A 23,270-nucleotide genomic window follows, 5' to 3' on the forward strand; every position below is an offset into this window, starting at 1 on the left:
TTAATCCACAGTGAAACTTCAATTAAGCCGTTTGAAAACTTCAACTTGTTGATGAAAACACTGTTTTCTCAATATTTTTTCGTATTTCTTATTGCGAAACCACTTTTTTGACATATATTTCGTTTTCTTTTCGAAAATCGCTATACTATTTAACACCTCGTTTTCGTTTTCAGGAGATTCTCTACTGTGACTGCAACTCATTAAATTGTTATTAGTTTCTGCTATAAATGTCTTCTCGAACTTCATGGCCTGTATTGGATCTTAACCGTTCCAATTGTTCTCGAGGTGAGGAAAAGTTAGAAAATCAAAAAAGTTTATCAGACTGGTATTTTGAAAAAAAAACAATCAAATCTTAATATCATTTAGATAAATAAAAATATTCAGTAAATGTTGACTAATAATTATTGTCTTGCTTATTTTCAGCTGATGAGCTACCTCCACAACCGCGTCGATTAGAAGTTGTTTCCAAACAAGCGACACGAGTCACTGCACTATCTACAAAACTTGAATGGAAAATTGAACAGTTCGAAAAGCTTATGAAATTGGTGAAAAATGGATCAAACTTGATTTCAAGAATGTTTAGTGTACCTGACGCACCAACAGTGTGTTGGGAACTTCATGTCTATCCGAATGGAAAACGAGACGAGGATATGAATCATGTATCGTTCTTTTTGAGACAAGTTGGATTAGCTGTAAGTTTAATTTCTAAATAGTTATTTTTACTATAAATCCAGAAATCTTGAATGTGCATTTTCGAAATGATATTCCGGCTGGAATAATTCCGAAAAAAACTCGGACCGGATTTTTGAAGTTGTTTTTTTCGGAATTAGAGATTTTGGACTACGATTTGTCAAAGGTACGGAAAAAATTTAAAAATCTAAATGTTCCAATTGGAAATTTTGAAACGCGGAATTTTTGACATTCCGAAAAGGCAGTCGGCTCGAACATGTCTGTAGCTGAATAGATAAAATTTATGCTACGACAATTATTTTGGGGTTTTTAAATACGCTGTTTCTGATCGAACACAACTTAAACTTCAAAAAATTCGAACAAATATAATTTTCAATTTTTCGAATTTCAGGTTGTATTCAATCAGTAAGATCACAATTGAAACCCTAAAATAAAAAAATGTTCAATACAGTTTGAAAACTTCTGATATCGGTCCTTTCATCAATTCGAAATGTTTTTCCGGCCAAGCCTTCCTAGTTTTGTGAACGAAAAGGTCGATCAAAATCACAATTTTTTACTGAATTCTTTGTGCAAAAAGTCAATTTCTAGCGTGGAGAGGAGCCAATAATGACCGAATTTCAAATATATGCTCTCGATGCTAATAATCAACGAGTGAGTGTATGCAGGGATACAAAGGACTTCACTAATCAACAAGGACGTGGAAAATTTCAAGTTACTCGAGACAAGATGACAGGCGCGCTACGCTCGGACGGAACTCTTTTTCTGATTTGTGAAGTTGAATATTTTCCACCTGGATCGAAAATCTCCGTTGAACCGGTAATGGAAGAAGATGTATCAACTGAAGAGCCAGAGGATCTGCCTGAAGTAGTTGTTCGTGCCAATAACCGAAACATGTGGGAAGAAGAACTTTTTACCGATTGTGTTATCCACGTTGGAAACAAGCACATCAAAGCACATCGGTGCATACTTGGTCAAAACTCGCCAGTTTTTAAAAGCATGTTTTCGTCACCTACTATGCTGGAAGCGCAGAACGGGGAAATTCATATGCAAGATGCGAAATACGATTCTGTACGAGCAATGGTAGAATTCATGTATACTGGTGCCACAGAATCACTGGACCAAGGGAACATTGACGAAATTTTGGCTATAGGTAGGTATTTTTGTTTACTGCAATGACAATGTCATACGAATTTTGTGTTTGCGATGTTTTTTTAATCACTTTATTTTTCAGCTGATAAATACGAAGTTCTGATGCTCAAAGATCAATGTGAACGTCTTATCGCTCAAACGATCAATCTGAAAAATGTCACTCAAGTAGCCATGTTCTCCGACACCTACACAGCGGATTATTTGAAGTCTGCAGTAATTCGATTCCTGATGACCCATCATCGAGTAGTCATCAAAACTCAAGATTGGATAAATCTGAAGAAAAGCAGGCACGAATTGGCTAATGAGTTACTGGAAGCAGTGCTAACGACGGATCAAGACGATGATGACACATCCATGTCTGCTAGCCAAGTCTCGTCGCCACCATCACGGAAACGTGTTCGTCGCAGTGCGAAGTAGTTACGATTTTTTAATGAAGTACGCATCCCAGTTGTATACCATCCCATGTTGTAATTTCCTTCGCGTCATGTATAGTTTTAGGAATTTCCTCCATCTCTGTCATTCTTTCGGGTATTTACAAATTTTTTAGCTATCGACCCTTTTTAGTCACATCAATACTCGTGAGTTATGCCCTTCATAATATTTAATCATGTCATCATTGCCTGTTTTTTCTGTCTGCCAACTCGATAATACCTACCTTCCGATGTTTCATTTTTTTCCTCTGAATATGTTTTTTTGATTTAGGTAGGATCGTTGTTGCATTACAGAATTTTTCTGTGTTTTAAATAGTCTCTCATTTGTCTATGTCCATCAAATTCGGTGTCTTTTTTCACATAATAAAAATGTGGGCTCCTTTATGAGTTTCAGCATGTTCACAATCTATTGGAAATGACACCATGTTTATGTTTCTAACCATGTCCCAAACTGATAATTGAACTAACCATCTGTCCTCTTCTCTAGAAATCATGGATTGGAAAATTACAATTTTCACCTATAACTTGGCCATGAGACCGTCGTATCCAGAAGCTGTTCATAACTTCCTGAATGGAAATGTCGATGAGCATACTCATTTGGTGGCAATCGGACTGCAAGAAGTGGCTCATGCAGAGACAATAGGAGGAGCTATGATCACATGGGCTCAAAGCATTGCAGCATGGATGAACAAGAATACAAGGATGGTGTTGTTAGCGAAAACTTTTCAAGCAACGAATCAAGTTTTGATTTTTGGGAGAAAGCAACTTATCGGACAGGTGAAGAAGATCTAATAAAAAAACTTTATTAACAAATGGGAATCTAATTCAAGATTAAACGAATTGACTACCGTTTCCAACGGAATACAATGCGCGGTCTAACAGGACATAAAGGATCAATTGGTATTCGTCTCCAACTGACAAGCCCTTACTCGATTGTATTTGTGGATAGTCACTTTGTTCATGGGCCTGAAAACAATAGCAAAAGGATCGAGCAGTATCATACTAATAGGATTTGCTCTTTTCCAGAAGATAAGAGTGTCAGGTATGTGGTTTTCGTAGAACCAACAATTCAATTCAACACCAGCCATATCCGGATTTCGACGAAATCATTTCGTATTCTGAATTCCGTTTTTGTTCCGGATTCAGTCGGATTTTATTTTTCCAGATTCCGAATTCCAAATCCCGAGAAATTTCATTTGTTCCGGATTCCGGATTCCGTTTCTCAATAATGTTATTCCGGACATCTGAGTTCATATATTTATTGAACAAAAAAATATTTCAACCCAGAAAATCGTTAGAAAAATTAAGAAAAATTCTTTATTCAATTATTCAAGTAGGTTAGTTTTGCTTCTTGGCACGACCAACTTGGCGAGAAGTGGTTAGCTGTTTGCGAGCAGAAGATTGGGAACGAGAACGGGAACGAGAACGGGAACGAGAGTGGGAATTGCTCTTATCTCTTTTTCTGACATGAAACATTTTTCGAAAGTCAGAATTTAGCTACACAGACCTCGATGCTCCAGGTTTCTTAGTCTCCTTGTTCATTCCCAATTCCTCGCGAAGCTTAAATTGAGAACGAGTGACTGCGCCTTTGGTACGAAGAATAAGAGTTGTTGAGGGACCTCTCATCGAGTCTCTTCTTTTTGGCACGGTAGTTTTCTTCATGCGTCCTTCAGCTGCAGTAGGTTTAGCTGACGTTGTTGGAACATCTTTCTGAGATCTGCTAGTGGATCGGCTACGGAGACTGGTGCTCTTGCTGCTGCTTCTTCTTTTCGGAGCTTTGACGTAGGCCTTCATTTTTCTTCTGCGAGTAGATTGTACTGTCAAGTTTTTCGTACTGATTGAAACTGTTCAAAACTTTTTATAATCTAGCACAGGATTGCAATGGCAATTGTCATTGAGCCAAGGAAGTCACGTTTCAATCTTCGTAGAATACCGTATTTTCTCCAATGGAAGCCCATGTGCACTTTGAGCTCAATTATCTCGGTTCCTATAAGAGGTATTAAAAGGGGGTCAACTGACAAAATTCGTGTCATATTATCAAAAAAAAGTTTGTTTTATAACTACTTTTTGATATATTTCGAAGGAAACGAGATAATTAAGCTCAAAAATAGGATGAGGCTTCTATTAGAAAACATATGGTAGTAGCAATTACTGATAGTGACACTGGCTGATAAGCTAACTATTCTCGGGCGCAAAAGACGATCAAGCTAGAGTCCAAACATTTTTCAGAGCCGCGTTCTGGTTTGGAGATTTCAATTTCCGAGTGGAGGAAGATTTGGAAACTGTTATAGGGAAGATTAAAAACGGAACTCATCTCGAGCTTCTTGGTATTTATTCAAATCAATTTCTCTTAAACAAATCAGTTTTCAGACAGTAGAGATCAATTGAAAAGAGCTATCATCGAACGTGACGCATTCATTGGATTCCACGAGCAGCCCATAACATTCGAACCAACGTATCGGATGACAGTGGGGACAACAGAACCAGATGGAAAGAGAGTACCTTCTTGGACGGATAGAGTTCTTTACAAAGGAGATGGAATCACTGAGATTTCATACTGTAATAACAAAAGAGCAGTCGCCAGTGACCATTTGCCTGTCATCGCTTCTTTCAAAGTTGCTGTATGTGTAACTTAGCTTTGGTAGTTATCAATGTATTCTGTTTCCAGGCCACTGTAGCTCCCAAACCTCAATGGGAAGTCGTATTCGAGCATCTTCCCACGTGGTACAGATCAATCCCGTTGGTAGGAAGGTTCCAAGTCAACTCTCAATTCTACAAAGAAAATGGCAGTTACCGAGACTGGATTGGTGTATTTCCAGTGAGTGCCATTGAACGTTCTTGATTCTATGATTCTATTCAGGCCACCATCGACGACTGTACCACTGCTATTCATTGGATCTACGCTGCAACATGCTTTGAGCAAATCATCGAAGGCGAAAAGTTTCTGGCGTGTGAATTCGCGGATATCCCAGTTGGAAACTATCGTCTTGGATATTTCGCTTCTCACCTGAACTGTCTTGTCGGACTATCGAAGGTTTTCCAAATAGTGGATCAACCATAAATTTCTCTTGTAATACTTTTCTTGTTTTTTGTTTTATCAGGCTTTATTTACTTGCCAAATACTTCTGAAAATTCCATTGTGATATTATTAGTTTTCCAAAATAGTATCCGGTTTTTTTGTGCCACATTATTCAGAAAATAAAGATTTTATTTTTCAAATGCTTTATTTGTTTTCGCACTATTACAAATCAGAAGACTTAAAACTTCAATTGTGGTTTCAAAGGAATCTTCAGGTTTACAACACAAAAAGAAGAGATTCGTTTTGTATTTTAACATTTTTGTACAATTTTCTTCAAACTTAATATTTTAAGAATTCCGAATTTGTACAATCTCGAATAAGGCTGAGTTGCCGAAAGGCGTACAAACGGCGGCTGAAGATTAAGCATTGTCTAAAGCTTGGGTCTTTAAGTACATGGGGAAATGTTTGTGATAAAAAGTTTGAAAGGAAAACATTGTAATCAGACTATTATAAAATCTTTTTTTTATTTTTTGTTTTGTGAAGAACATTTGGAGTTATACCAATTCTTAAATCTTCAACCGCCGTTTGTACGCTTTTCAGCAACACCGCTTTAACTGTGATATTTGTAACTTTTTTGATTTCAAGACGCATATCTCATCTGGACGAAATTGTGAAAAATAGTTGTTCACTATAAAAATAGTTGTTCACTATGAAAAATAGTTGTTCACTATTTCACTATACATCTTTTTGGTATACCTGTTATTAGTGTTTTCAGGCTTCCAAACTTGGCTACCTTATTTGGCCTAATAGAAATTCGCCCACTTTGAGCTCAATTATCTTAGGTTTCTCAAATAATATCAAAAAATTTCAATTGATAAATTGTTTATCAGGATATCATCAATATTTTATCAGTTGAAAGATTTTTGATATCTCTCATAGGAATCAAGATAATTGAGTTCTAAAATATTGTAATTCCAGCTGATAACAATTAAAAGTCAAAATTGGTGGAGCAGTACTGTAGTTACTGTAGTATTGTGAGCTGTTATAAATTTATTCTCTAAGAAGCGAACCACTATTAAACTCTCTATTCTCCATTCCCCAATAACAACATGTTTTGTTCACATGCTCTCCAGTCTCTCTTCCTCTGCAAAACCTAGTCTCCGGGCTCTCGGCCATCACGTGTATAGTGCATTTGTCCCTTCCCCTCTGCGTTATTGATTCAATGGTGTACCAGCGTCTCTAAGTGCACCACTAATTATAATTGAAGAAGAAGAATCTATAAGAATCAATAGAGCCTATAGTCTATAGATTTTTTGAATTATTATGGACATTCTCCAGAAGTGCTTTATAAGATTCAGATCCACATTTAAAACACAAAAAAAATCATCTGTAAATTCTTATTATCTTCTTTGCTAATCTTAATCAAAATACCTTTAAAGTCCCCGACTATGTCTATTCTGTCCCTTTTCTGTCTGCGCGTCTTCTTTCTCTTCTTCTCGTGCTGCTATTCTCATGTGACTATTACCATCTGGTTTTTCTTTTCAGATCAATAATAATCGTCAAAAATGGAAGCTGATTATTTGAGTTACAAAAAGTTTCTGAAATTCTTCTCGACTCGTATGGTACAAACGTTAATTCAGGTTAGTAAAAGGTCCCTTCTCCAAGATTTTTTTCCTCAAAAATCCATTTTAGGCAAGACTCGGAGATGAAATTGAATCAAAATGTTCTCCATACTCGAAGAATACATTGGATTGGTTCAATGTGCGAGTCGATGAAGTCGGAGAAATCAGTGCGTATATCAAATCGAACATCAAAAACTATCCACCGGTCAGTAAATTGACTCTGGAATTCTTTTTGTATACTCCAAGTGGACAATGTCTTCCTGTGGAAGCATGGACTTTAACAGTGACAGAAGGATCTGAGGATAGTGGAAGAACGGAACTTTATCATGAAATGAGCACTCTTCTTCGGTCCGTAATAGTCTCTGCCAGAATGACACCAATGCATCGATTGTATGTTAAAAAACAGAATCAGGAAAGCTTTGTTATCATGTTCAGAGTGAGTTTTTGGATTTTTGATTTCTAATGGTGTCGTTATAATTTTCAGGTTTTTGAAAACGATGTTTCATCAGACATGGGAAAAGGAAAAAAGACGAGAAAAATTGGAGAGTTGACTTCGAAGTTTGGAACAATCAGTTTGGATCTTCATTATCGAACTTCTATGCATTTTGAGGAACCTGAAATTGCTCCAATTATGTAAAACAATATTTTTCCAACCCTATAATCCCCGAGTTTCTTACAGACCACCAGAAAATGAGGAAGAAATGGAAGATGGAGAAAAAACGGTTGTGGATGAAACAACTCTACAAACGAGACCTGTTTCTGAAGCTGTTCCAATTCAAGATATGAAAAAAAGAAAAGCCAGTGGAAGTGTGGAATCCAGCGGAGGGAGCTCAACTTCTCGAGAAACTGCTCCTCGTTTCATTCTTGGACAGTCGACGTCGAGTGAAGATTCTCGTCACTCTGACATTGGGAATTCGATGGAAGAAGATCATAAACCATCACTTGCAGATCTTCGCAATCATTCATTCCCATTTGTAAATCTTCTGCAATCTGCCTACAATCCAGCAAATGGAACTAAAAAGAATTCGTCTTCAACTAGTCTCAGTAAGGATTTCGATCCTAATCTTTTGGAAGCTGGTTTCTATCTTTTCAGACTCTCCAAAACCTGAAGATGTCCCACCCCCAAGTGTGGAGAAAGTTGCTGAAAGTTTCCGTGCCGCTAAAATCGACGAAGTGGTTTTGGAGGAGGACGAAGAAGAAGAGTTGCCGATTGATTCCATGGAGCTCAGCGAAGATTCTTTCGTACATGTAAGATAAAAGTTAAAATTGTAAATATAGAATGAATTAATTTCAGTTCAATCAAATATCGGAATTCGGCGGTGCTCCAAGTCTTGGAAACGAACTGGGAGACTATTTGAAACAATTGAAACTTGCTCCTGATATGTCAACTCCAGGCGATATTGACATTTGCAATATGGATTTGAAATCGGAGGTTCGTTTTTTGAAATTAGAAAAAAGATGTCTAGAAAATAATCTTATTTCAGCTCGAGAAAGTGATTGCCTCATCCGCCAACTTTGACCATTTTCTGAAGCATGTCAATTCATTTTCCGACGAGTAGCTATGTAATTTTGTTGTAATTAGCTTGTAATTCATGTACACTTTTCACGTTTTAACTTTTTTTCTGAACATATGACTGTACAGTTTTGCCTATTACACTATCCCTTTTGTTTTTTTTTTGCAAAATTTCGAGTGAACATATGCATTTAAACTTTATACAGTTAATACATTTTTTGATTTATTCATCGAGTACATCTTCCATTTCTGCATTGTTCCGAAGTCTTGCAACATGCATTTCCACATTGGTCCCTTGTCACTGGGCAGTTCTAGAAAAAAATTCGATTTTCATAGGTTAAACTTTCAATGGGGGGATTCGATCAAAAGGTTTTTTATAACTTCACGAAAGTTCAGAAAAAAAACCCAAAATTCTTGAAAACTTCGTCGAAAAGTGTCGGGGAAGAAGTACTGTAGTTACTGTATCTCTTCGACAGGAAGTCACAATTCGACAGCTTTTTAAGGGATTTCGAATTTTTTCGAATTTTTTCGAATTTTTTCGAAGTATTATTATGAAAATGCATAAATTTGCGAACATTTTGATGCAAGAAAAACTCTAAAAAACCTCCCGCCCCCATTTAAAAAACGTACGGAAAGTCTTGGGAAACATCTATTACGAAGGCATGTTTGATCGGAATTACAGCACTCGTAGGCTGAACATTGTGATGTTTGTAAACTGCATCTTGACGAAGAATCTGAAGAAAAAAAAAGAAATTCCAAAGATCCATCTTTTGAACAAAACCTTTGGAATAAGTTGGGGCCGGAGTGCTTGCTGGCTTCTTTTTTCCAAAAGAGAAAATTGAGGAAAAAATGTTGCTTGAGGCGACAGAATCAACGGAAGTAATCAAAATGAAAAGGAGAAAAATTGCGATAATTATTTTCATCCTGTAATGAAGTTTTTGAAAATAGATAAGGATATAAAAGAGAAAAAGATATGAAAAGAGAAAAAAAAGAGAAGAAGAGCAGGAACTTATTTTACGAGTTTCTTTTTTTTTAAACTTATTTATTTTTCAACGAAGGGGAGAAAACCACTAACACATGAAATGTCTATGAAACTAGGAGATATAACAGGGACATACATTTGTATTAAATGGGAGATGGAGGAAAAACCGAGTTAGTAATTAGTTGAATTCAAGACAAGAAAATGTTTTAGATCACAAGATAATAGTCGATTTTTGAAAGCCGCTGACGAGGGCTTCACCGGAAACACTTTGGCGGGTAAAGAGTTCCAACATCTGATTACTCTATTAGAGAGAAATTGAGAAGATATTTTTGTTGAGTTTTGATAAGTGATTTGAGATAGTATTTGTGACGTCGCAATGATCCAGCATGATTAAATAAAAAAATCAGTTTCGGATATATTTTTGCAAAATAAATTTGGATGAAGAAAAATGGCGCTTACCGTATCGAAACCGGTGAAAGATATCAAAAAGTTTGTCAAATAATGTTGATGATATTATGATAAATAATTTATTAGTGAATAAATTTTTGATATCATTTACATGAATCGAGATAATTGAGCTCGAAGTTGACGGTTGTGGTAAGCTTATGTTAGACGAAATACGATGATTGATTTGGAACTCAAAATTGGATATAAAAATACTATTTTAATGAAAAAAAACTTCCTCTATCTTTCTACATTAATCTAACAGCTTTTTGAAAGTCTTTTTTTTAATCCTCTGGAATTTGGAATTTTCTGGAATTTGAATGTATAAAATTTTTCTAAAAGAACTTTAGAAACGAAATAAAATCAAATTAAATCTAGAACTGAAAGTTATTTAACAACTATGACCTATCTTATTTGTAAAACGAATGCAATTATTACAGGAAATGACGAATTTGATAGTTTGATAAGAAGAATTTTTCAGGTCTAGCTTTTTGTTCAAATGACAGATGATTCATAATGTGGGTTTTTGACACGAAGAAAATGTTTAAAAACCTTGAGTACTTGAGCAAACAGAGTTTACTTTTTTTGTGTGATGCTTTTATTTTGGTTCATACTTTGAATATAAGAATAGAGGCATATAAGGAGGAGATAAAAGAAAAAGAAATATTTGAAAATAGAATAAATCGGAAAACTTGTGAGTGTTTTCTATTCATGATGATGATGGTGATGATGATGATTCTGACCGTCGTTCGTCGCTTCAAGTGCCATGTTTATGGAAGCTGGTGCACGTGTATTCGCATTCTTTTTGAAGATCTCTCTCGCTTCTTTGTTGCCATCCGCTTCAAGAATGTTGACACAGAGACGGTCACGTTTGATTAGGTCACTGGTGATTCGTGCGATCTGCAATAAATGGGCAATGGTGTTTGTTTGGGAACTTTTACAGTTCTAATATTTGCTTAATGATGTGTTTGAGAAAACTAGATTTGAAACTTTCGATTCTATCTAGGCCAACTTACGTGAAGTGGAAGACTCTGTCCCGGCTCAACGGTTGCATAAACCGGAGTGACTCGATACATGTTGTTATCACTGCAAGTGATTTTCACAGCTATCCGATCTGAAATTTTCAGAGTTTATTTTAAATTCCTTCCCCAAGATTACAAAACTTACTGTCGGAATGGTTCATGAGAGTATGAGTCGAGAGTCCTCCTTCAACCGAGAAACGAGCGACACGGGGAATTACAGTAACCCCTGCGGCGATATGACAGCAACATGTGCATCCTGGTTGACGTTCGGATCTGAAATTCGTTTGGTTAGAAGAGTTTCTTAACCCTATAGCTGCAATTGTTTTACCTAAAACTGTCTAAAGCGGATCGAGGCCGATCGACACCGAAACTTGGGAGGAGATAAGTTGGTTTTGAATTATAGATATTCATTGGAAAAGGAACAAGAGATTTGTGGGAGAAGAAATGAAGGATAGGAGACAAAATAAGAGGTCTCTCAATTTAGTTTGTCGCCGACAATTTAACACAAAATTGCTCGCCGAGCTCTGGTCTTTTCCTCTTGGCATCCGGAGTATGTGGAGAGGAAAGCTCCGAAGATGTTTATGAAAGTAACAAGAGGAAAAATAGGTTTAATTGACGATGTCGTATTACATCATAAAAACTGGTCTACTATTGTGCCAGGTGTTCAACTATTCGAGATGAAAGAGGCTCTTAAAAACTATGTAACACTATTCATGTCAGTATTTTTGTTCTACGAGAAAATGAGTTAAGAAATTAAGAGATTATAGAATTCGTTGATGGCTAAAAGTAAGAAAGTACCAAATAGACTCGCTCAAAACAAGATACTTATATGTCCAGTACCGTTCAAATATATACAAAAACGTACATTTCCGTTGACTTTCGGTCATTTTTGCCATTTTCCGGAATCTCGAGCTCGAATGACAAGTTTCCGATCACTTTGAAAATTTTGAAGGCTTTAAAACAGACCTAGATTGGAAACTTTGAGTTCAAAGAATTCTAAGAAAATTCCTAGTTTTTCAGCTGTTTGCCGATTTTTGAAAGACATCCCTTTCCCGCTCGTTCTTGTACTGAGAACATGCAAAAAAAGGTGTCCTCCGGATATAGGCAAATAGCTGAAACATTGGGTAATTTTCAAAAATTCTGTGATTGGCAAGTTTTTAATATAGGTTTGATTTACACCCTCCAAAAATTTCCAAATCGGAAACTTGACAGCCGAGCTTCAGACTCCTAAAAATGGTTAAAATGACCGAAAATAAACTGGAAAATACGTTTTTGTATATCTTATGGAACGGTACTGTATGAGTCCAGATCGTTGTGTTAAATTGTCAACTTACCTTCCAGAACTCCTGCTCGACCTGGCCGATCTCATCAGGTACTCCATATCCGATAGGGCAATTGCTGAAAAACCAATTTACACTCTGATTCTTCTCTCCTAACTTACCAATCATTGGTTCGGGAGTACTAATTTGCTGTGGTTGTGTCTGTTGTTGTCGTCCAGTCTGCCTTCCAGGAGTTAATCTTGCTGTTCCGAATGGACGCATTGCAGCTGAACTGGATGAAGCCATAGACGAAGAACGAATGTCTTTGAAGTTCTGAAACACAAACTTGGGAATTGAGGAGAACAAAAGTGGATGAGAAGGAGAAGAGAGAGGGTGGATGGAGATTCTGGAGATGACACTTCTATGGAAACGTCACGTTTCATAAAGAAGAGCTTCGCGGAAAGAGGTCAATGGTGTTTCTATTGGAAACTCTTCTTTCTGGGATGAATGGCATTTTGATGTGCTTTTGTGACACTTTGTAATGTATACAACTACTTTTTCCCTGACTTTTTGCCAAAGCCAGGAGCTGAATGGAAAATATAAAAAATCAGAAATTCCTTTGGAAGATTTATCAAATGAGGCTTATGATCTGATTTAATTCTAGATTCTGAAAGCACACTTCCATAATATGAAGATTCTAGAAGGTGCAGAGAAAGAAAACTATGTGGCTCAGACTCTTCTAAAACGGAAAGGTTGACTTCACTTGGAAAGATCATTAAAACGCAGAGAAACTCGAAAAGAAGTGCTTCGAATGTTCGATCCGGAAATTGCTGGCGTTTGAAAAAGACAGCACAAGGGCGTTTTGTGGGCCGAAAAATGGCGAATAGGTGGGGGAGGAAACGAAAAAAATTGGAGGCTCAATTAAAGTACGACGTAGAAAAAAAAAAAGAGAAAGAAGAAGAAGAAGAAGAAGAAGTTGATTTGCTTCTTTGGAAGATGTTTGGAATTTCAGTGTGTAATAACTCTAAAATTTTAGTATTCGGAAGTAATTAAAAGTTTGAATTTTGAGTTTTTTAGGCAATGAAAAGGAAATTCCTTTGAACATTTCAACATTTTGACAGCCAGACAACAATTTTACCTTGAAATCTGGATAGCTGAGAAAATTGAACAGGTACTTGATATTTTACAGTGTCACTGGAAGCCCTCTAGGAAGCTCTAGAGGATGGCGTCCAATGATCCGGACTGATAAAAAACGGGGAGACATAGGCATCTTGGAAGCCCGAAAATTGGTAGAAATAAAATTTAATAGCTCAAAGTTAATAAAATGGTTTGAAACTTGTTCAATTTACAGATGATTTCTTTGAATTTGTGCATTCCAAAATACAGTCCAGTGCGAAGCTTTTCTCAAATGTTATGACACTACAAACTTGCGTCTGTTTAATCCGGCTCATTGGGGGGTTTAGGCGCTATAAGAGTTGTAGTGAACAAGAATACAAGAAACCTAATTTTGCATAATTTTCTGAAAGTAAATACAGGTTAAAATCAGAAATTGTTTGAAAAGTTAAAAAGTCAGTTACCACGAGAGTGCTCAAAAAAGAAAGTTTTGTGCTCATCGAATATCATCATTTATAGTTGAGAGGACAGCGCGCGAGGGCAAAAAATGAAGAGAGAACTACGAGAAGTAAAGGAAAAGATGAAGAGGAGCAGTACTTCATAATAGACATAATATAATTGCTCAGCGGCTCGAAAAATGACGGGGCAACGATGAAAATACATGGAAGGAAAAAGAAGAAGTGAATGAATTGTTGTGAGTACTACTTCTTCTCTATTATGAGTCAAACACTGTTAGTGGAGGCGGTGGTTACTTTGGAATTTCAAAAAAAAAACCTTTGGAAATTATGTACAAGGGTTTTGTGAATAAGATATGAGCGAAGGCGGAAGGAAAATCTAATCAAAAGAAAAAGAAGATAAAAGAATTCTTAGATATCGCTCGTTTTATTTCATTTTTATGTTCTCTATAAGAAATTCAGATGAAATAAAAATGCACTTTCGTGTCAGAAAGAGAGAAAGAGAGAGAGAAAGTTTACTATCCTAGACCTGAATATAAAGTAAATCCTAGACCTGAATATATAAATCCTAGACCTGAATATAAAGTGTCAAACTAGAGTCGAAGATAAATTCTATCCGAGATTTAAAAGCTAGAACTTTTTTGATTAGTACCGGTTGGGCAAAACTACTTTTTCTGAATATGTGACGCTCTAAATTCGAAGCATGAATAGAAAAAGTATGTGCTCTGTCACGTGAAACAAGAATTCCCAGGAGAAATTGAAAAAAGAGCAAGAGTTGTTTTCTCTCTCGTTTGTGGCCAACTTTATCAATTGAGATAACCCAATGAGCCGGACGCACAGAACTCTTTTTCTTCTCTTCTTTTCATTTTCTATCAGGTCTCTTCTACTGGACAGGGAGAAAGAGAACAGATGTTAAATCAATTTTACTTGAAAAAAAATAGTTGAAACCCATTAAAATTTAATGAAAGGTAGGAGAAGAGATAAAAGAATTTGAAAAGAAAAACAATTACACACTGGATGGATTTTCTTTCATCAAAACAACAAACTACAAAACTAGTAGTCTGCTTTCTAATCCACTTTTTTGAAAGAAATCAGAAACCAAAGAAATTGAAGTTTTCCTTTCTGAAAGAAGTTTCGGAAGTATAATTGAGGTTGTTAATCGAATTGAGCCGTCGACTCCATTAATTTTTTTTCCTTCCGGGAACCAGAAAACATTATTTCTTGAAAATAAGGAGAACTATGGAAATATGGGATCTGGAGGTTTTTCATGGAACATAAGAGTCTAACTTACCGTATTTGCTCTAGTAGCAGCCCCATGTACTGCAATTTTGAGCTCACTTATCTCAGATCCTATCAGAGATATAAAAAATCTGCCAATTGATAAAATGTTAGTGATATTATGATAAACAATTTACCAGTTGACTATTTTTCCATATCTTTTGGAATAACCAAGATAAAGGTGATCAAAGTTAAAAGTTAGGGGCCTTTCTATGACAGGTTTTACGGTAGTTAGAATCACTGCCTGAACAATAGCCCAAAGATTCAGATGAGATATTCAAAGAAGTCTGAAACACTAAACTCACTTTTGCCAACATTCTCAACCGATGCTCTGTACGAGACGGACGAGTAGTAGTCGTCGAGAAGACGTTGTTGTCCTCGTCAATGTTATGAATTGGGCAGTTTGTAATATCTTCCAATGCTGCGTGATCAGCCATTCTTGCTGAAGAAATCATTGGAATACTCATAGAAGAAGGAACACGGTAGATTCGGAACATTTCAAAAAAACACACACACACAAACTGAGGAATACATGCAATGTAGATGTTTTTAGAGGAAGTGAACCAGTTTTCGCATGAATTCACATTTTTAGTTTTGAGATGAACGGGAAAAAATTGAGATGTTTGTGTTGTTTCAGGAAAAATAACAAGTTCATCATACTGGATAAGAGAAATAAGGTTTCTGATCATCTGGTACAAAAAATAGAAGCTGTGGAAGGGAAACGATGGCGGCCGTGGCCGAAAATCCCACAACAACAACTACCGTAACCTATTTTTTCGGATTTATTATCTCGATTTCCGTGCATTTTTAGCCAATTTTTTCACTGAACAATAATAGAAAACTCGACCAAACGCAGCAAAAATGGAGTGAATAAATCCGGAAAAAAATTAGGTTACAGTAGTTGTCAATGTGGGACCTTTGGCCATAGCTCCAACTTTCTGTACCAGAATAATTTAAGGGTTTTATATGAAAAGTAAATAAATGGTCAATTGAGATTCTTATAGTTAGGTTTGCTCTGTTTTCTCACTTCCTTACAACCAAAATATCCGGAAAAACACATTTCAATGCGTAGTATGAACTTGTTTCAGACACAAAGAATAGGATTAAAATTATAAATAAAAATACTCGTATCCTGTTTTTAGTTATTCATGAATTCAAGAATTCAGAAGGCGAAAGAAGGAAGACGTGACAAATAAAAGAGGGAAAAAAGTCGTCGTGCTGTTTGTGAAGATTCAGTCAAGGGAAAAGAGCAAATTTCGAATTGTGAATTTGAGAGTGGAAAGAGAGAAGGAGGACTCCTTGCGGTACTAAAATAGGGGGCAAAGGGATATCAGATTTTGGAAAAAAAAACTCAAGTGCTTGGTCAAGCAAGAAAAGGGAAACGAGGGGTCAAATGATTGAGGTGAATGAGAAAACGAACATTTATCTGGCTCAATCATTAGTTTTCTTGTTCTTTGATTCTCTCTTTTGAAAACGAATCCAAGAATTTTGGCACTAGGAAAACTTGGTAATTCAGTTATAGAAGGAAGAATTTGTACAAATAATAGTTGGGGCGAGCAAGAAAGCCAGGGATTGTCCGCTTGGAATCTTTTGGAGCCACAGGAAAATTTGTGCATGGAGTTTTGCAAAAACAGGACCTTAAAATAAAACTGGAATATCTTTTCTAAATTTTGAAAAATTCGAAATCTCATTGGGTCTTTGGTTTAAAGACTACTCCAGCTATTTTGACTTGTTTTTGTATTCTCGAATTTCTGAATTGTTTGGAATTAAAAAAAAAATATTTAGGAACTTCAAAATCTCAGAATCTCAGAATCTCAGAATTTCAGAATTTCAGAATCTCAAGATCTCAGGATTTCGGAATTTCTGGATTCCAGTATTTTAGAATTTCAGAATTTCAATATTTCAGGATTTAAGAATTTCAGAATTTCAGAATTTCAGGATTTCAGTGAGAGACCTAGGACTTTCCGGAGTTTTTCAGCTTTTATCTCCGGCACCTAAAAAAAACCTTTAAAAACCACTGTCAGCAACTTGAAAAAAAGCGTCCCGTCGCCCTGGCATAGGTTTCTCACTGCACCGGAATTCAAATCCTCGTCCCTATTCAGCACCTTCTTAAGCAAAATTTTCATTTTCAACGGAGTTTTTAGATCTCGAATTTTTACTGGAATTTGTTCGCAATAATATTAGAAAATTAGATAGAATGGAAGACATTTTGATTCAATGAAATATTTTGGTCGGAATCTCTCTTTCAACTATTTCCGGCGAAAGGTCGAATCATGAAGCATTTTGGTCTACTGTATCCAAAAAATGATAACCCAAATTCAGAATCAAATGTCCTAACTAAGTCGGTTTGATCTTTTCTGATACTCAGAATTACTCTCACAAGAGTAGAGACCAAACATCCACTGCGAATAAAAAAAAAGGTGCTCAAACGAAAGCGAAAAGAATCCAAATGGGGGAAAAAAGGGGTATTCGTCAGATCGAATCCCCTGATATCTCGTCCATCCATTTGCGCCTCTGTTTGTGCTCAACGAGCACCCATGAATATTACAATGGGGAAGAAGCTGTTTCGGGTGTTGGCCTCCAAAACTTTCGACACATCATTCGTCTTTTCACCAAAACGATGCGTGGGGGAATGCAGCTGGGAGCTTCATGTGAGGGAAAAAAGGAGGAGGAGAAAGAAAAATCTCGATGCATTACTTAAAACAAAAAGACAAAAAACTGCTGGTACTTACGATGCTCTGGGGGGTAATTCTGAATAGATTCGTTTGTTCACACAAAAGTTTCTGAGAGTGGGAAAGAAAAGTTTGTTCATTCTGAAAACCGAAACAAGAACAAAAAGAGAAACAATGGATATAAAAAACTCAAAAACTACAGCTACTATTCAGAAAGTGTGAGAACAATTATAATTCGTCGAGCTTGTCTTGACGCGTTGGTTTCAGAGGATACCTCTTCCAAGTGAACGATTTGTCGGTTTCATAGGAATGTTCAAAATGAGATGGTTCGTTGAGGGTGAGACCTTCCTCCTGGAGAGCTTTGAAGAAATAGGTTTGCTGAAAACATGTATATATTTATACAAAATTACTATTGAATTTTCGAAAAACAACACAAAAATCGTTATTTATTTTTGAAACTTACATGTTGACTCTTCTCAATGGCTTCTTTCGTGGCACCAGGCATTGCGAAGTGGATTCCCGATTGAAGACAACGAAGAGCTAAAACTCTACCAATGTTCAAGGCAGCTGAGGTGTCCGTTTTACTGTACAGTTGATTAGCAATGGATGGTTCTTTTGTAGAAGCCCTGACAACAACTCCATCCTGATAGTGAACTAGACGACCCTCTCGATGCGATTTCCCTTCCACTAATTCTACCCTGAGTCAAAACTATATGCATTGAACGGCTGCAACCAGTACTTACTTGTAAATATAACTCCGAGAAGCTCTGTCCTTCTCAAATTGATATCCTGTGTTTGCTGCTTGTCTACCCATAAGCTCATTGTTTCGCGGATTTCGATTGACGAAGTTTTTGACGAATCGAGACGCCATTCTGAAACTTGTGCAAATAAAACGTTCTGTCTACGAAACTTGAAATAAGCAGAAGAGTTTTGAGAAGTATTAGAATAAGACAATCACATAGACAAAACCTTTTCAGAATGAATTAGAAGGAAACTCACAAACCGTTTTGGAACAGGAAACTCGAAAAAAGAGCAAACAAAAGAAAACATTTGGGTGGCCGAACAAAAAAGTGAATGGTAAACTAGTCCTCCGCTCGTGTACTCCTCGCGGACAATGTTTGCACTCACGCGGATTTTTTTTTGATTAGCTTTCTAACCATTTTTCTAGATTTATGACCCAATTCGAATAATATTTCGGCTTATAAATAGTCTTTTGCAGGACAAAATAAATAAAAATGCGATCCCGGAGCGGCTCCGGGGTTCGCCTCGATCGCATTCTGTTCATGGTGGAACAGACAATTTGTAGCCACCAGAACCCAATCACCGCGCTGTTCGCAAATCAGAAAGATTTTCCAGGTACCCAAAATTATAATCTAGCATATTCTATCGAAAAAGTATACTTTCAGGTCATGCGTGGGTCCGTGACAATGTCTATATCGCTCAAGCTCTGTGGGCTCTTTATCGAGCATACATGAAGTGTGCAGACTTTGATGAAGATCTAACGAAGGCAAAAGAATTAGGATTCACATGGTGAGTTATATTTAACCGATATATTTTTTGATAAAACTCTCCTTCAGCGTAAAAATGATGCAGTCCATCTTGGAATGCTTGATGCGACAAGCAGACAAATTGGAGCAATTCAAGAAGTACCAACGCCCTCTCGATGCCTTACACTCTAAATACGCTGTCGCTACAAAAGGGACTGTTTGTGGAGATGCTGACTGGGGACATCTTCAAATGGATGCGATTTCACTATACCTTCTCACACTTGCTCAAATCACAGCATCTGGTCTCCAAGTTGTCAGAAACTTCGATGAAGTGGCATTCATTCAAAATTTGGTTTACTACATCGAAACTGGATACAGAACACCTGTGAGTTATTTTAAGTGAATCCTTTGAGTATTCTCTTTTTTAAAGGATTACGGAGTCTGGGAACGTGGAGACAAAACCAATCAAGGAATTCGTGAACTGAATGCTTCATCCATCGGAATGGTTAAAGCAGCTCTGCAAGCTCTCAATGATGTCGGAGATCTCTTTGTAGATGGATCACGAGGATCAGTGGTTCATGTTCTTCCCGATGAAATTGAACAATGCTCTGCGGTTCTTTCCAGTATGCTTCCGAGAGAGTCATTCAGTAAAGTAAGCTCTGAAAATAAAGTTATCGTTAAAATGGTAGTTTCTTTATAGGAAACGGATGCTGCACTTCTTGGAATTATCAGCTATCCAGCATTCTGTGTTGAAGACCCAGAATTGGTAGCTCAAACGAGGGAAACTATCACTCATAGGTTGTTAGGAAAGTACGGATGCCGCCGATTCATGCGTGATGGTTACAAGACTGTTCTAGAAGTGAGTTAATCTCTGTAAACGTCCCTGTTAATTCTCATTTCAGGATGGTTCTCGTCTTTACTACAACAAATCAGAACTCCAACAATTTGAAGATATTGAATGCGAATGGCCCATTTTTCTGTGCTATCTAATTTTAGATGCTATGTATTCGAAAGACGATGAGGCCGTGGAAGCTTATTGGCAGCAACTAGAAAGTGTTTTAGTTTTGAGTGACAAGGGATTCCGCCTTGTCCCAGAGCTCTATGTAGTTCTCAGGGAACATGTATCCGCCGAGAAAGCACATCCTAGCACACAGCCTCGTGTTCCTGGTGGAGCAACGTAAGTTTACTACGAATTCTCAATCCAGTCCACTTATTCTAAATTTCAGACCATTCCTTTGGGCCCAATCATTGTATGTGATTATCTGTTTGCTTTATGAAGGATTTCTTCTTCCCGCTGAACTTGATCCTCTCAGTAGACGTCTATCTGTTTACGAGAAGAGACCTCCATGTGAGGTTCAAGTGACAGTTTTAGCTGAATCGGCCGATGTTCAACGAGAACTTCGCGCCCACGATATTCATGTGCAACGTGTAGATGAGATCGATCCAGTTTTTACGATTCTCCCAGCATCCGCTCTTGGACACTTATTGGAAAAGTGAGTGAATTCAAACAAGTTATTGAAGAATCTAGTTGCTTTTCCAGAATTGGCGAATCCAAGAAGCTGAATCTTTCCGGAAGACCGCTAGATCGCCCAATCGGCTTGTTGAGTACCAGTCGTCTGTACCAAATAGGAAACAAATTCGTCATTTTTACTCCCCAATTCATGGACTCCCGACGTTCTCATCTGATGTACGATATTCGAATTCTAACAGACGAATGGAGCAGTGAGCTACAGTATATTTATGCATCATGGAATAGTGTCAGCATCAGTGGAAGGCCACTTGTTGTTCTGGTTATCACTCAAGGAATGCTTTCGACTGTAAGTGAAATGGTCCCGCTCAGAAAAACATAAATCTGAAATTTCAGGAAGGACTTTCGCACTTTTCAAATATTCATCTGAATCGTCATATGAAGTCTACTGTAATCGGAGCTATCAAGAAAATCAACACTGGATATTTGAGTGGAGCTCGGTAAGAATGGTTATCTTGTATCAAACGTTTATTTGGGTTGCAAGTGATTGCAGAGTGGTTATGAAGGATTTGTCAGACTTCTTCCGTACGACGGCAGTCAGTAAAATGGAATTCCGGGATAAGAAGGCCGAGGAGATGTTGAGAAGTGTGGCAGCTGAAAAAGTGCAATTCACATTACTAACAGAAGATGCAACAGAAGCGAAAAGTAAGTTCGCGCTTTTTTCTAACTTTTGACAACCCTTTCGAGGATCTTTAGGTGAAAAAATGGCTTCACCACGAGGCCCAAGAACACTGAAACGTGGAGAATCCGTGAAGGATAGAAGCGCCTACTCACTGATTCATAAAGCGTCTATGAGACATCGCTCGATTGCGCTCGACAGCAATGATGCGGATCTCATCCAACTCCGTTTGGCTTACAAGTCTCGACCAAGAGATCTTCATGAAATGGATTCACCTCGACAGTCGCCACCTCTCGGACAGAAGCCACTTGGTCTGGTCAAAGAACACAGTTCTGGAGAATTACGACAGCAATTGCTGAAGACTACAAGACGTGGAGCAGAAAATGAAACAGCTCACAGAGATCTGAAAACGGAGCAGATCATGGAAATGAAAGCAGACGATTTGTTGGATCTTTTGAATGAAACAACAGTTCTTGAAGAACAAATTTCGATCGTTCACTGCTTGTGGATGAAATTGTAGGTTTTCTTCTTCATTCACAAAAAACAAATAATAATTTCAGTGGACCAGACTATGACACAGAACTAGGTTGCCAGCATATCACAGTTCGAATGTTGATGGAAGAAGTGCACACCAAGGCATGCGAAGCTCGTGAATGGGCGCTTGTCAGATTGACAGCTGGTCTTCTCAAAAAACAGCTTGAAGAACTGAGCAAAGCTGTAACACATCTTCTTGTCCGGCAGAAACAAATAACGGTAAGGAATTAATTTCATTTATAAATTAAGAGTTTTCTTAAAATACAGGTTGGAATGGCTTCGAAAAAAGAGGAAGTGATCACTTGCCCTAAAACGAATGAAGAACTTGAGAAGATTATGAATCGTGCTTACGGTGATGATGCGAACTCATTCACACTCGCACAAGAAATCATCGTGTATTTGGGATCTCTTGTTCGCACCGAGCCAAAACTCTTTCTTGAAATGTTCCGACTGCGGATCGGTCTTATCATCCAGGTTCTCGCCTCCGAACTCGCACGTCTTCGGAATCTGTCTGGAACAGAGGCAGCTGAAACTTTGTTAACCGTATCACCTTTTGAACTCAAATCAATGATATTCTCATTGCTTTCTGGACGACTCCTTGAAGAATACGCTGAAGATGGATTCCATTATGGAGACACCATCCGAGAAACTCGAACTGGAATCGGATCATTCCGACGACAAATTGAAGAACGTAAATCTCTTAGAAAATCGACTAGAAGTGTGGGTGGATTAGATATTCCCAAGGAAGAAGACGAAGAAGACGAAGCGGATGAGGATGATTTCCAATTTGGAATATGGTTGAGACATCGTCGAATTGATGGTGCTTTGAACAGAGTTCCAAATGGTTTCTATGCAATCTTATGGGATACTGTACATAAAATGCCACATGGTGTGAAGATCAACGACACGATTCTTCATTGGGGACTCACCCAGGAAATGACAAGAAAGGAAATTAAGTTTGCATTGGAAGTCGAGGAAGCTCTCAATAGAATAGCAGAACCGGAATATCGAGAACTTGTAGTGGAGACGCTATGGCTTTTGGGAAGACTTGAGAAGTTGGTGCTCCTTGAGCAGCCCAATATTCCTAGAGATAGACCATTGGATGTGGACCACATTCTACATGTTGCTAATCAAATTTTCGTAAATCATAATGTGAGTAGACATTTTACAGTACACGCTCTCCCACAGAAAAGTTTTGAACTGCAAAATTATTTTTGATCTACCTGAAAAATTTGGTGTGTTCCTCTCTCAGTTTTCAACATTACTAGGAGTTCTATAGCTCAAAAGAACCGCAAAACTGTGTTCTTCAATTCGTATAGAAAACATTTCTGGTTTTCCTGGTAAAACTTTTTTAGAATCAAAAAACATGTGAAAAATGCGATTTCGTGAGGTTTTTTCATTCTAAAAAAAGTTTTACCAGGAAGACCAGAAATGTTTTCTATACGAATGGAAG

General features: G+C 37.4%; 9 protein-coding genes across 9 annotated transcripts in view; 4 read left to right on the top strand and 5 right to left on the bottom strand.

Annotated features, from left to right (window-relative positions):
• Positions 1–18: 18 nt before the first annotated feature.
• On the bottom strand, positions 19–1,637 carry CBG25947 (the record flags this gene model as incomplete). The annotated part of the gene is made up of 2 exons (XM_045244083.1): positions 19–190; positions 1,426–1,637. The coding sequence occupies 2 exons, from the start codon at positions 1,635–1,637 to the stop codon at positions 19–21; spliced, it is 384 nt and encodes a 127-aa protein (XP_045099868.1).
• A 49-nt stretch (positions 1,638–1,686) lies between these two features.
• On the top strand, positions 1,687–2,256 carry Cbr-bath-42 (the record flags this gene model as incomplete). Its single annotated transcript, XM_002641919.2, has 2 exons — positions 1,687–1,840; positions 1,922–2,256. The coding sequence occupies 2 exons, from the start codon at positions 1,687–1,689 to the stop codon at positions 2,254–2,256; spliced, it is 489 nt and encodes a 162-aa protein (XP_002641965.2).
• A 506-nt stretch (positions 2,257–2,762) lies between these two features.
• On the top strand, positions 2,763–5,331 carry Cbr-cil-1 (the record flags this gene model as incomplete). Its single annotated transcript, XM_002641920.1, has 6 exons — positions 2,763–3,047; positions 3,101–3,312; positions 4,500–4,597; positions 4,641–4,891; positions 4,939–5,088; positions 5,131–5,331. The coding sequence occupies 6 exons, from the start codon at positions 2,763–2,765 to the stop codon at positions 5,329–5,331; spliced, it is 1,197 nt and encodes a 398-aa protein (XP_002641966.1).
• CBG25948 lies at positions 3,768–4,064 on the bottom strand (the record flags this gene model as incomplete). Its single annotated transcript, XM_045244085.1, has 1 exon — positions 3,768–4,064. One exon carries the CDS (start codon positions 4,062–4,064, stop codon positions 3,768–3,770), a length of 297 nt encoding a protein of 98 aa, XP_045099869.1.
• A 1,523-nt stretch (positions 5,332–6,854) lies between the features above and the next one.
• Cbr-atg-13 lies at positions 6,855–8,470 on the top strand (the record flags this gene model as incomplete). Its single annotated transcript, XM_045244086.1, is given in 7 exon segments — positions 6,855–6,929; positions 6,982–7,347; positions 7,396–7,544; positions 7,591–7,988; positions 8,005–8,159; positions 8,206–8,343; positions 8,396–8,470. 7 exon segments carry the CDS (start codon positions 6,855–6,857, stop codon positions 8,468–8,470), a joined length of 1,356 nt encoding a protein of 451 aa, XP_045096032.1.
• A 181-nt stretch (positions 8,471–8,651) lies between these two features.
• On the bottom strand, positions 8,652–9,347 carry CBG25949 (the record flags this gene model as incomplete). The annotated part of the gene is made up of 3 exons (XM_045244087.1): positions 8,652–8,735; positions 9,055–9,158; positions 9,206–9,347. The coding sequence occupies 3 exons, from the start codon at positions 9,345–9,347 to the stop codon at positions 8,652–8,654; spliced, it is 330 nt and encodes a 109-aa protein (XP_045099870.1).
• A 1,111-nt stretch (positions 9,348–10,458) lies between these two features.
• On the bottom strand, positions 10,459–15,474 carry CBG16675 (the record flags this gene model as incomplete). The annotated part of the gene is made up of 7 exons (XM_045244088.1): positions 10,459–10,463; positions 10,594–10,750; positions 10,867–10,964; positions 11,064–11,145; positions 12,207–12,423; positions 14,913–14,985; positions 15,195–15,474. The coding sequence occupies 7 exons, from the start codon at positions 15,472–15,474 to the stop codon at positions 10,459–10,461; spliced, it is 912 nt and encodes a 303-aa protein (XP_045096033.1).
• A 2,403-nt stretch (positions 15,475–17,877) lies between these two features.
• On the bottom strand, positions 17,878–18,520 carry Cbr-mrpl-18 (the record flags this gene model as incomplete). Its single annotated transcript, XM_002641923.1, has 3 exons — positions 17,878–18,027; positions 18,113–18,347; positions 18,393–18,520. 3 exons carry the CDS (start codon positions 18,518–18,520, stop codon positions 17,878–17,880), a joined length of 513 nt encoding a protein of 170 aa, XP_002641969.1.
• A 364-nt stretch (positions 18,521–18,884) lies between these two features.
• The window catches only part of CBG16677, a gene marked incomplete at both ends in the record, with an annotated part of 5,331 nt that continues 945 nt past the window's right edge, over positions 18,885–23,270 (top strand). The window contains 13 exons of the mRNA XM_002641924.1: positions 18,885–19,005; positions 19,056–19,179; positions 19,227–19,521; positions 19,567–19,788; positions 19,837–19,995; positions 20,039–20,313; positions 20,363–20,629; positions 20,677–20,953; positions 21,001–21,104; positions 21,158–21,309; positions 21,361–21,799; positions 21,844–22,036; positions 22,085–22,969. Coding sequence (XP_002641970.1) covers positions 18,885–19,005; positions 19,056–19,179; positions 19,227–19,521; positions 19,567–19,788; positions 19,837–19,995; positions 20,039–20,313; positions 20,363–20,629; positions 20,677–20,953; positions 21,001–21,104; positions 21,158–21,309; positions 21,361–21,799; positions 21,844–22,036; positions 22,085–22,969 — 3,513 coding nt within the window. The remainder of the gene's footprint in view (positions 19,006–19,055; positions 19,180–19,226; positions 19,522–19,566; positions 19,789–19,836; positions 19,996–20,038; positions 20,314–20,362; positions 20,630–20,676; positions 20,954–21,000; positions 21,105–21,157; positions 21,310–21,360; positions 21,800–21,843; positions 22,037–22,084; positions 22,970–23,270) is intronic.

This window comes from Caenorhabditis briggsae (genome assembly GCF_000004555.2).
Source record: "Caenorhabditis briggsae complete genome, chrIII, whole genome shotgun sequence".
Classification (NCBI taxonomy): Eukaryota; Metazoa; Nematoda; class Chromadorea; order Rhabditida; family Rhabditidae; genus Caenorhabditis; species Caenorhabditis briggsae.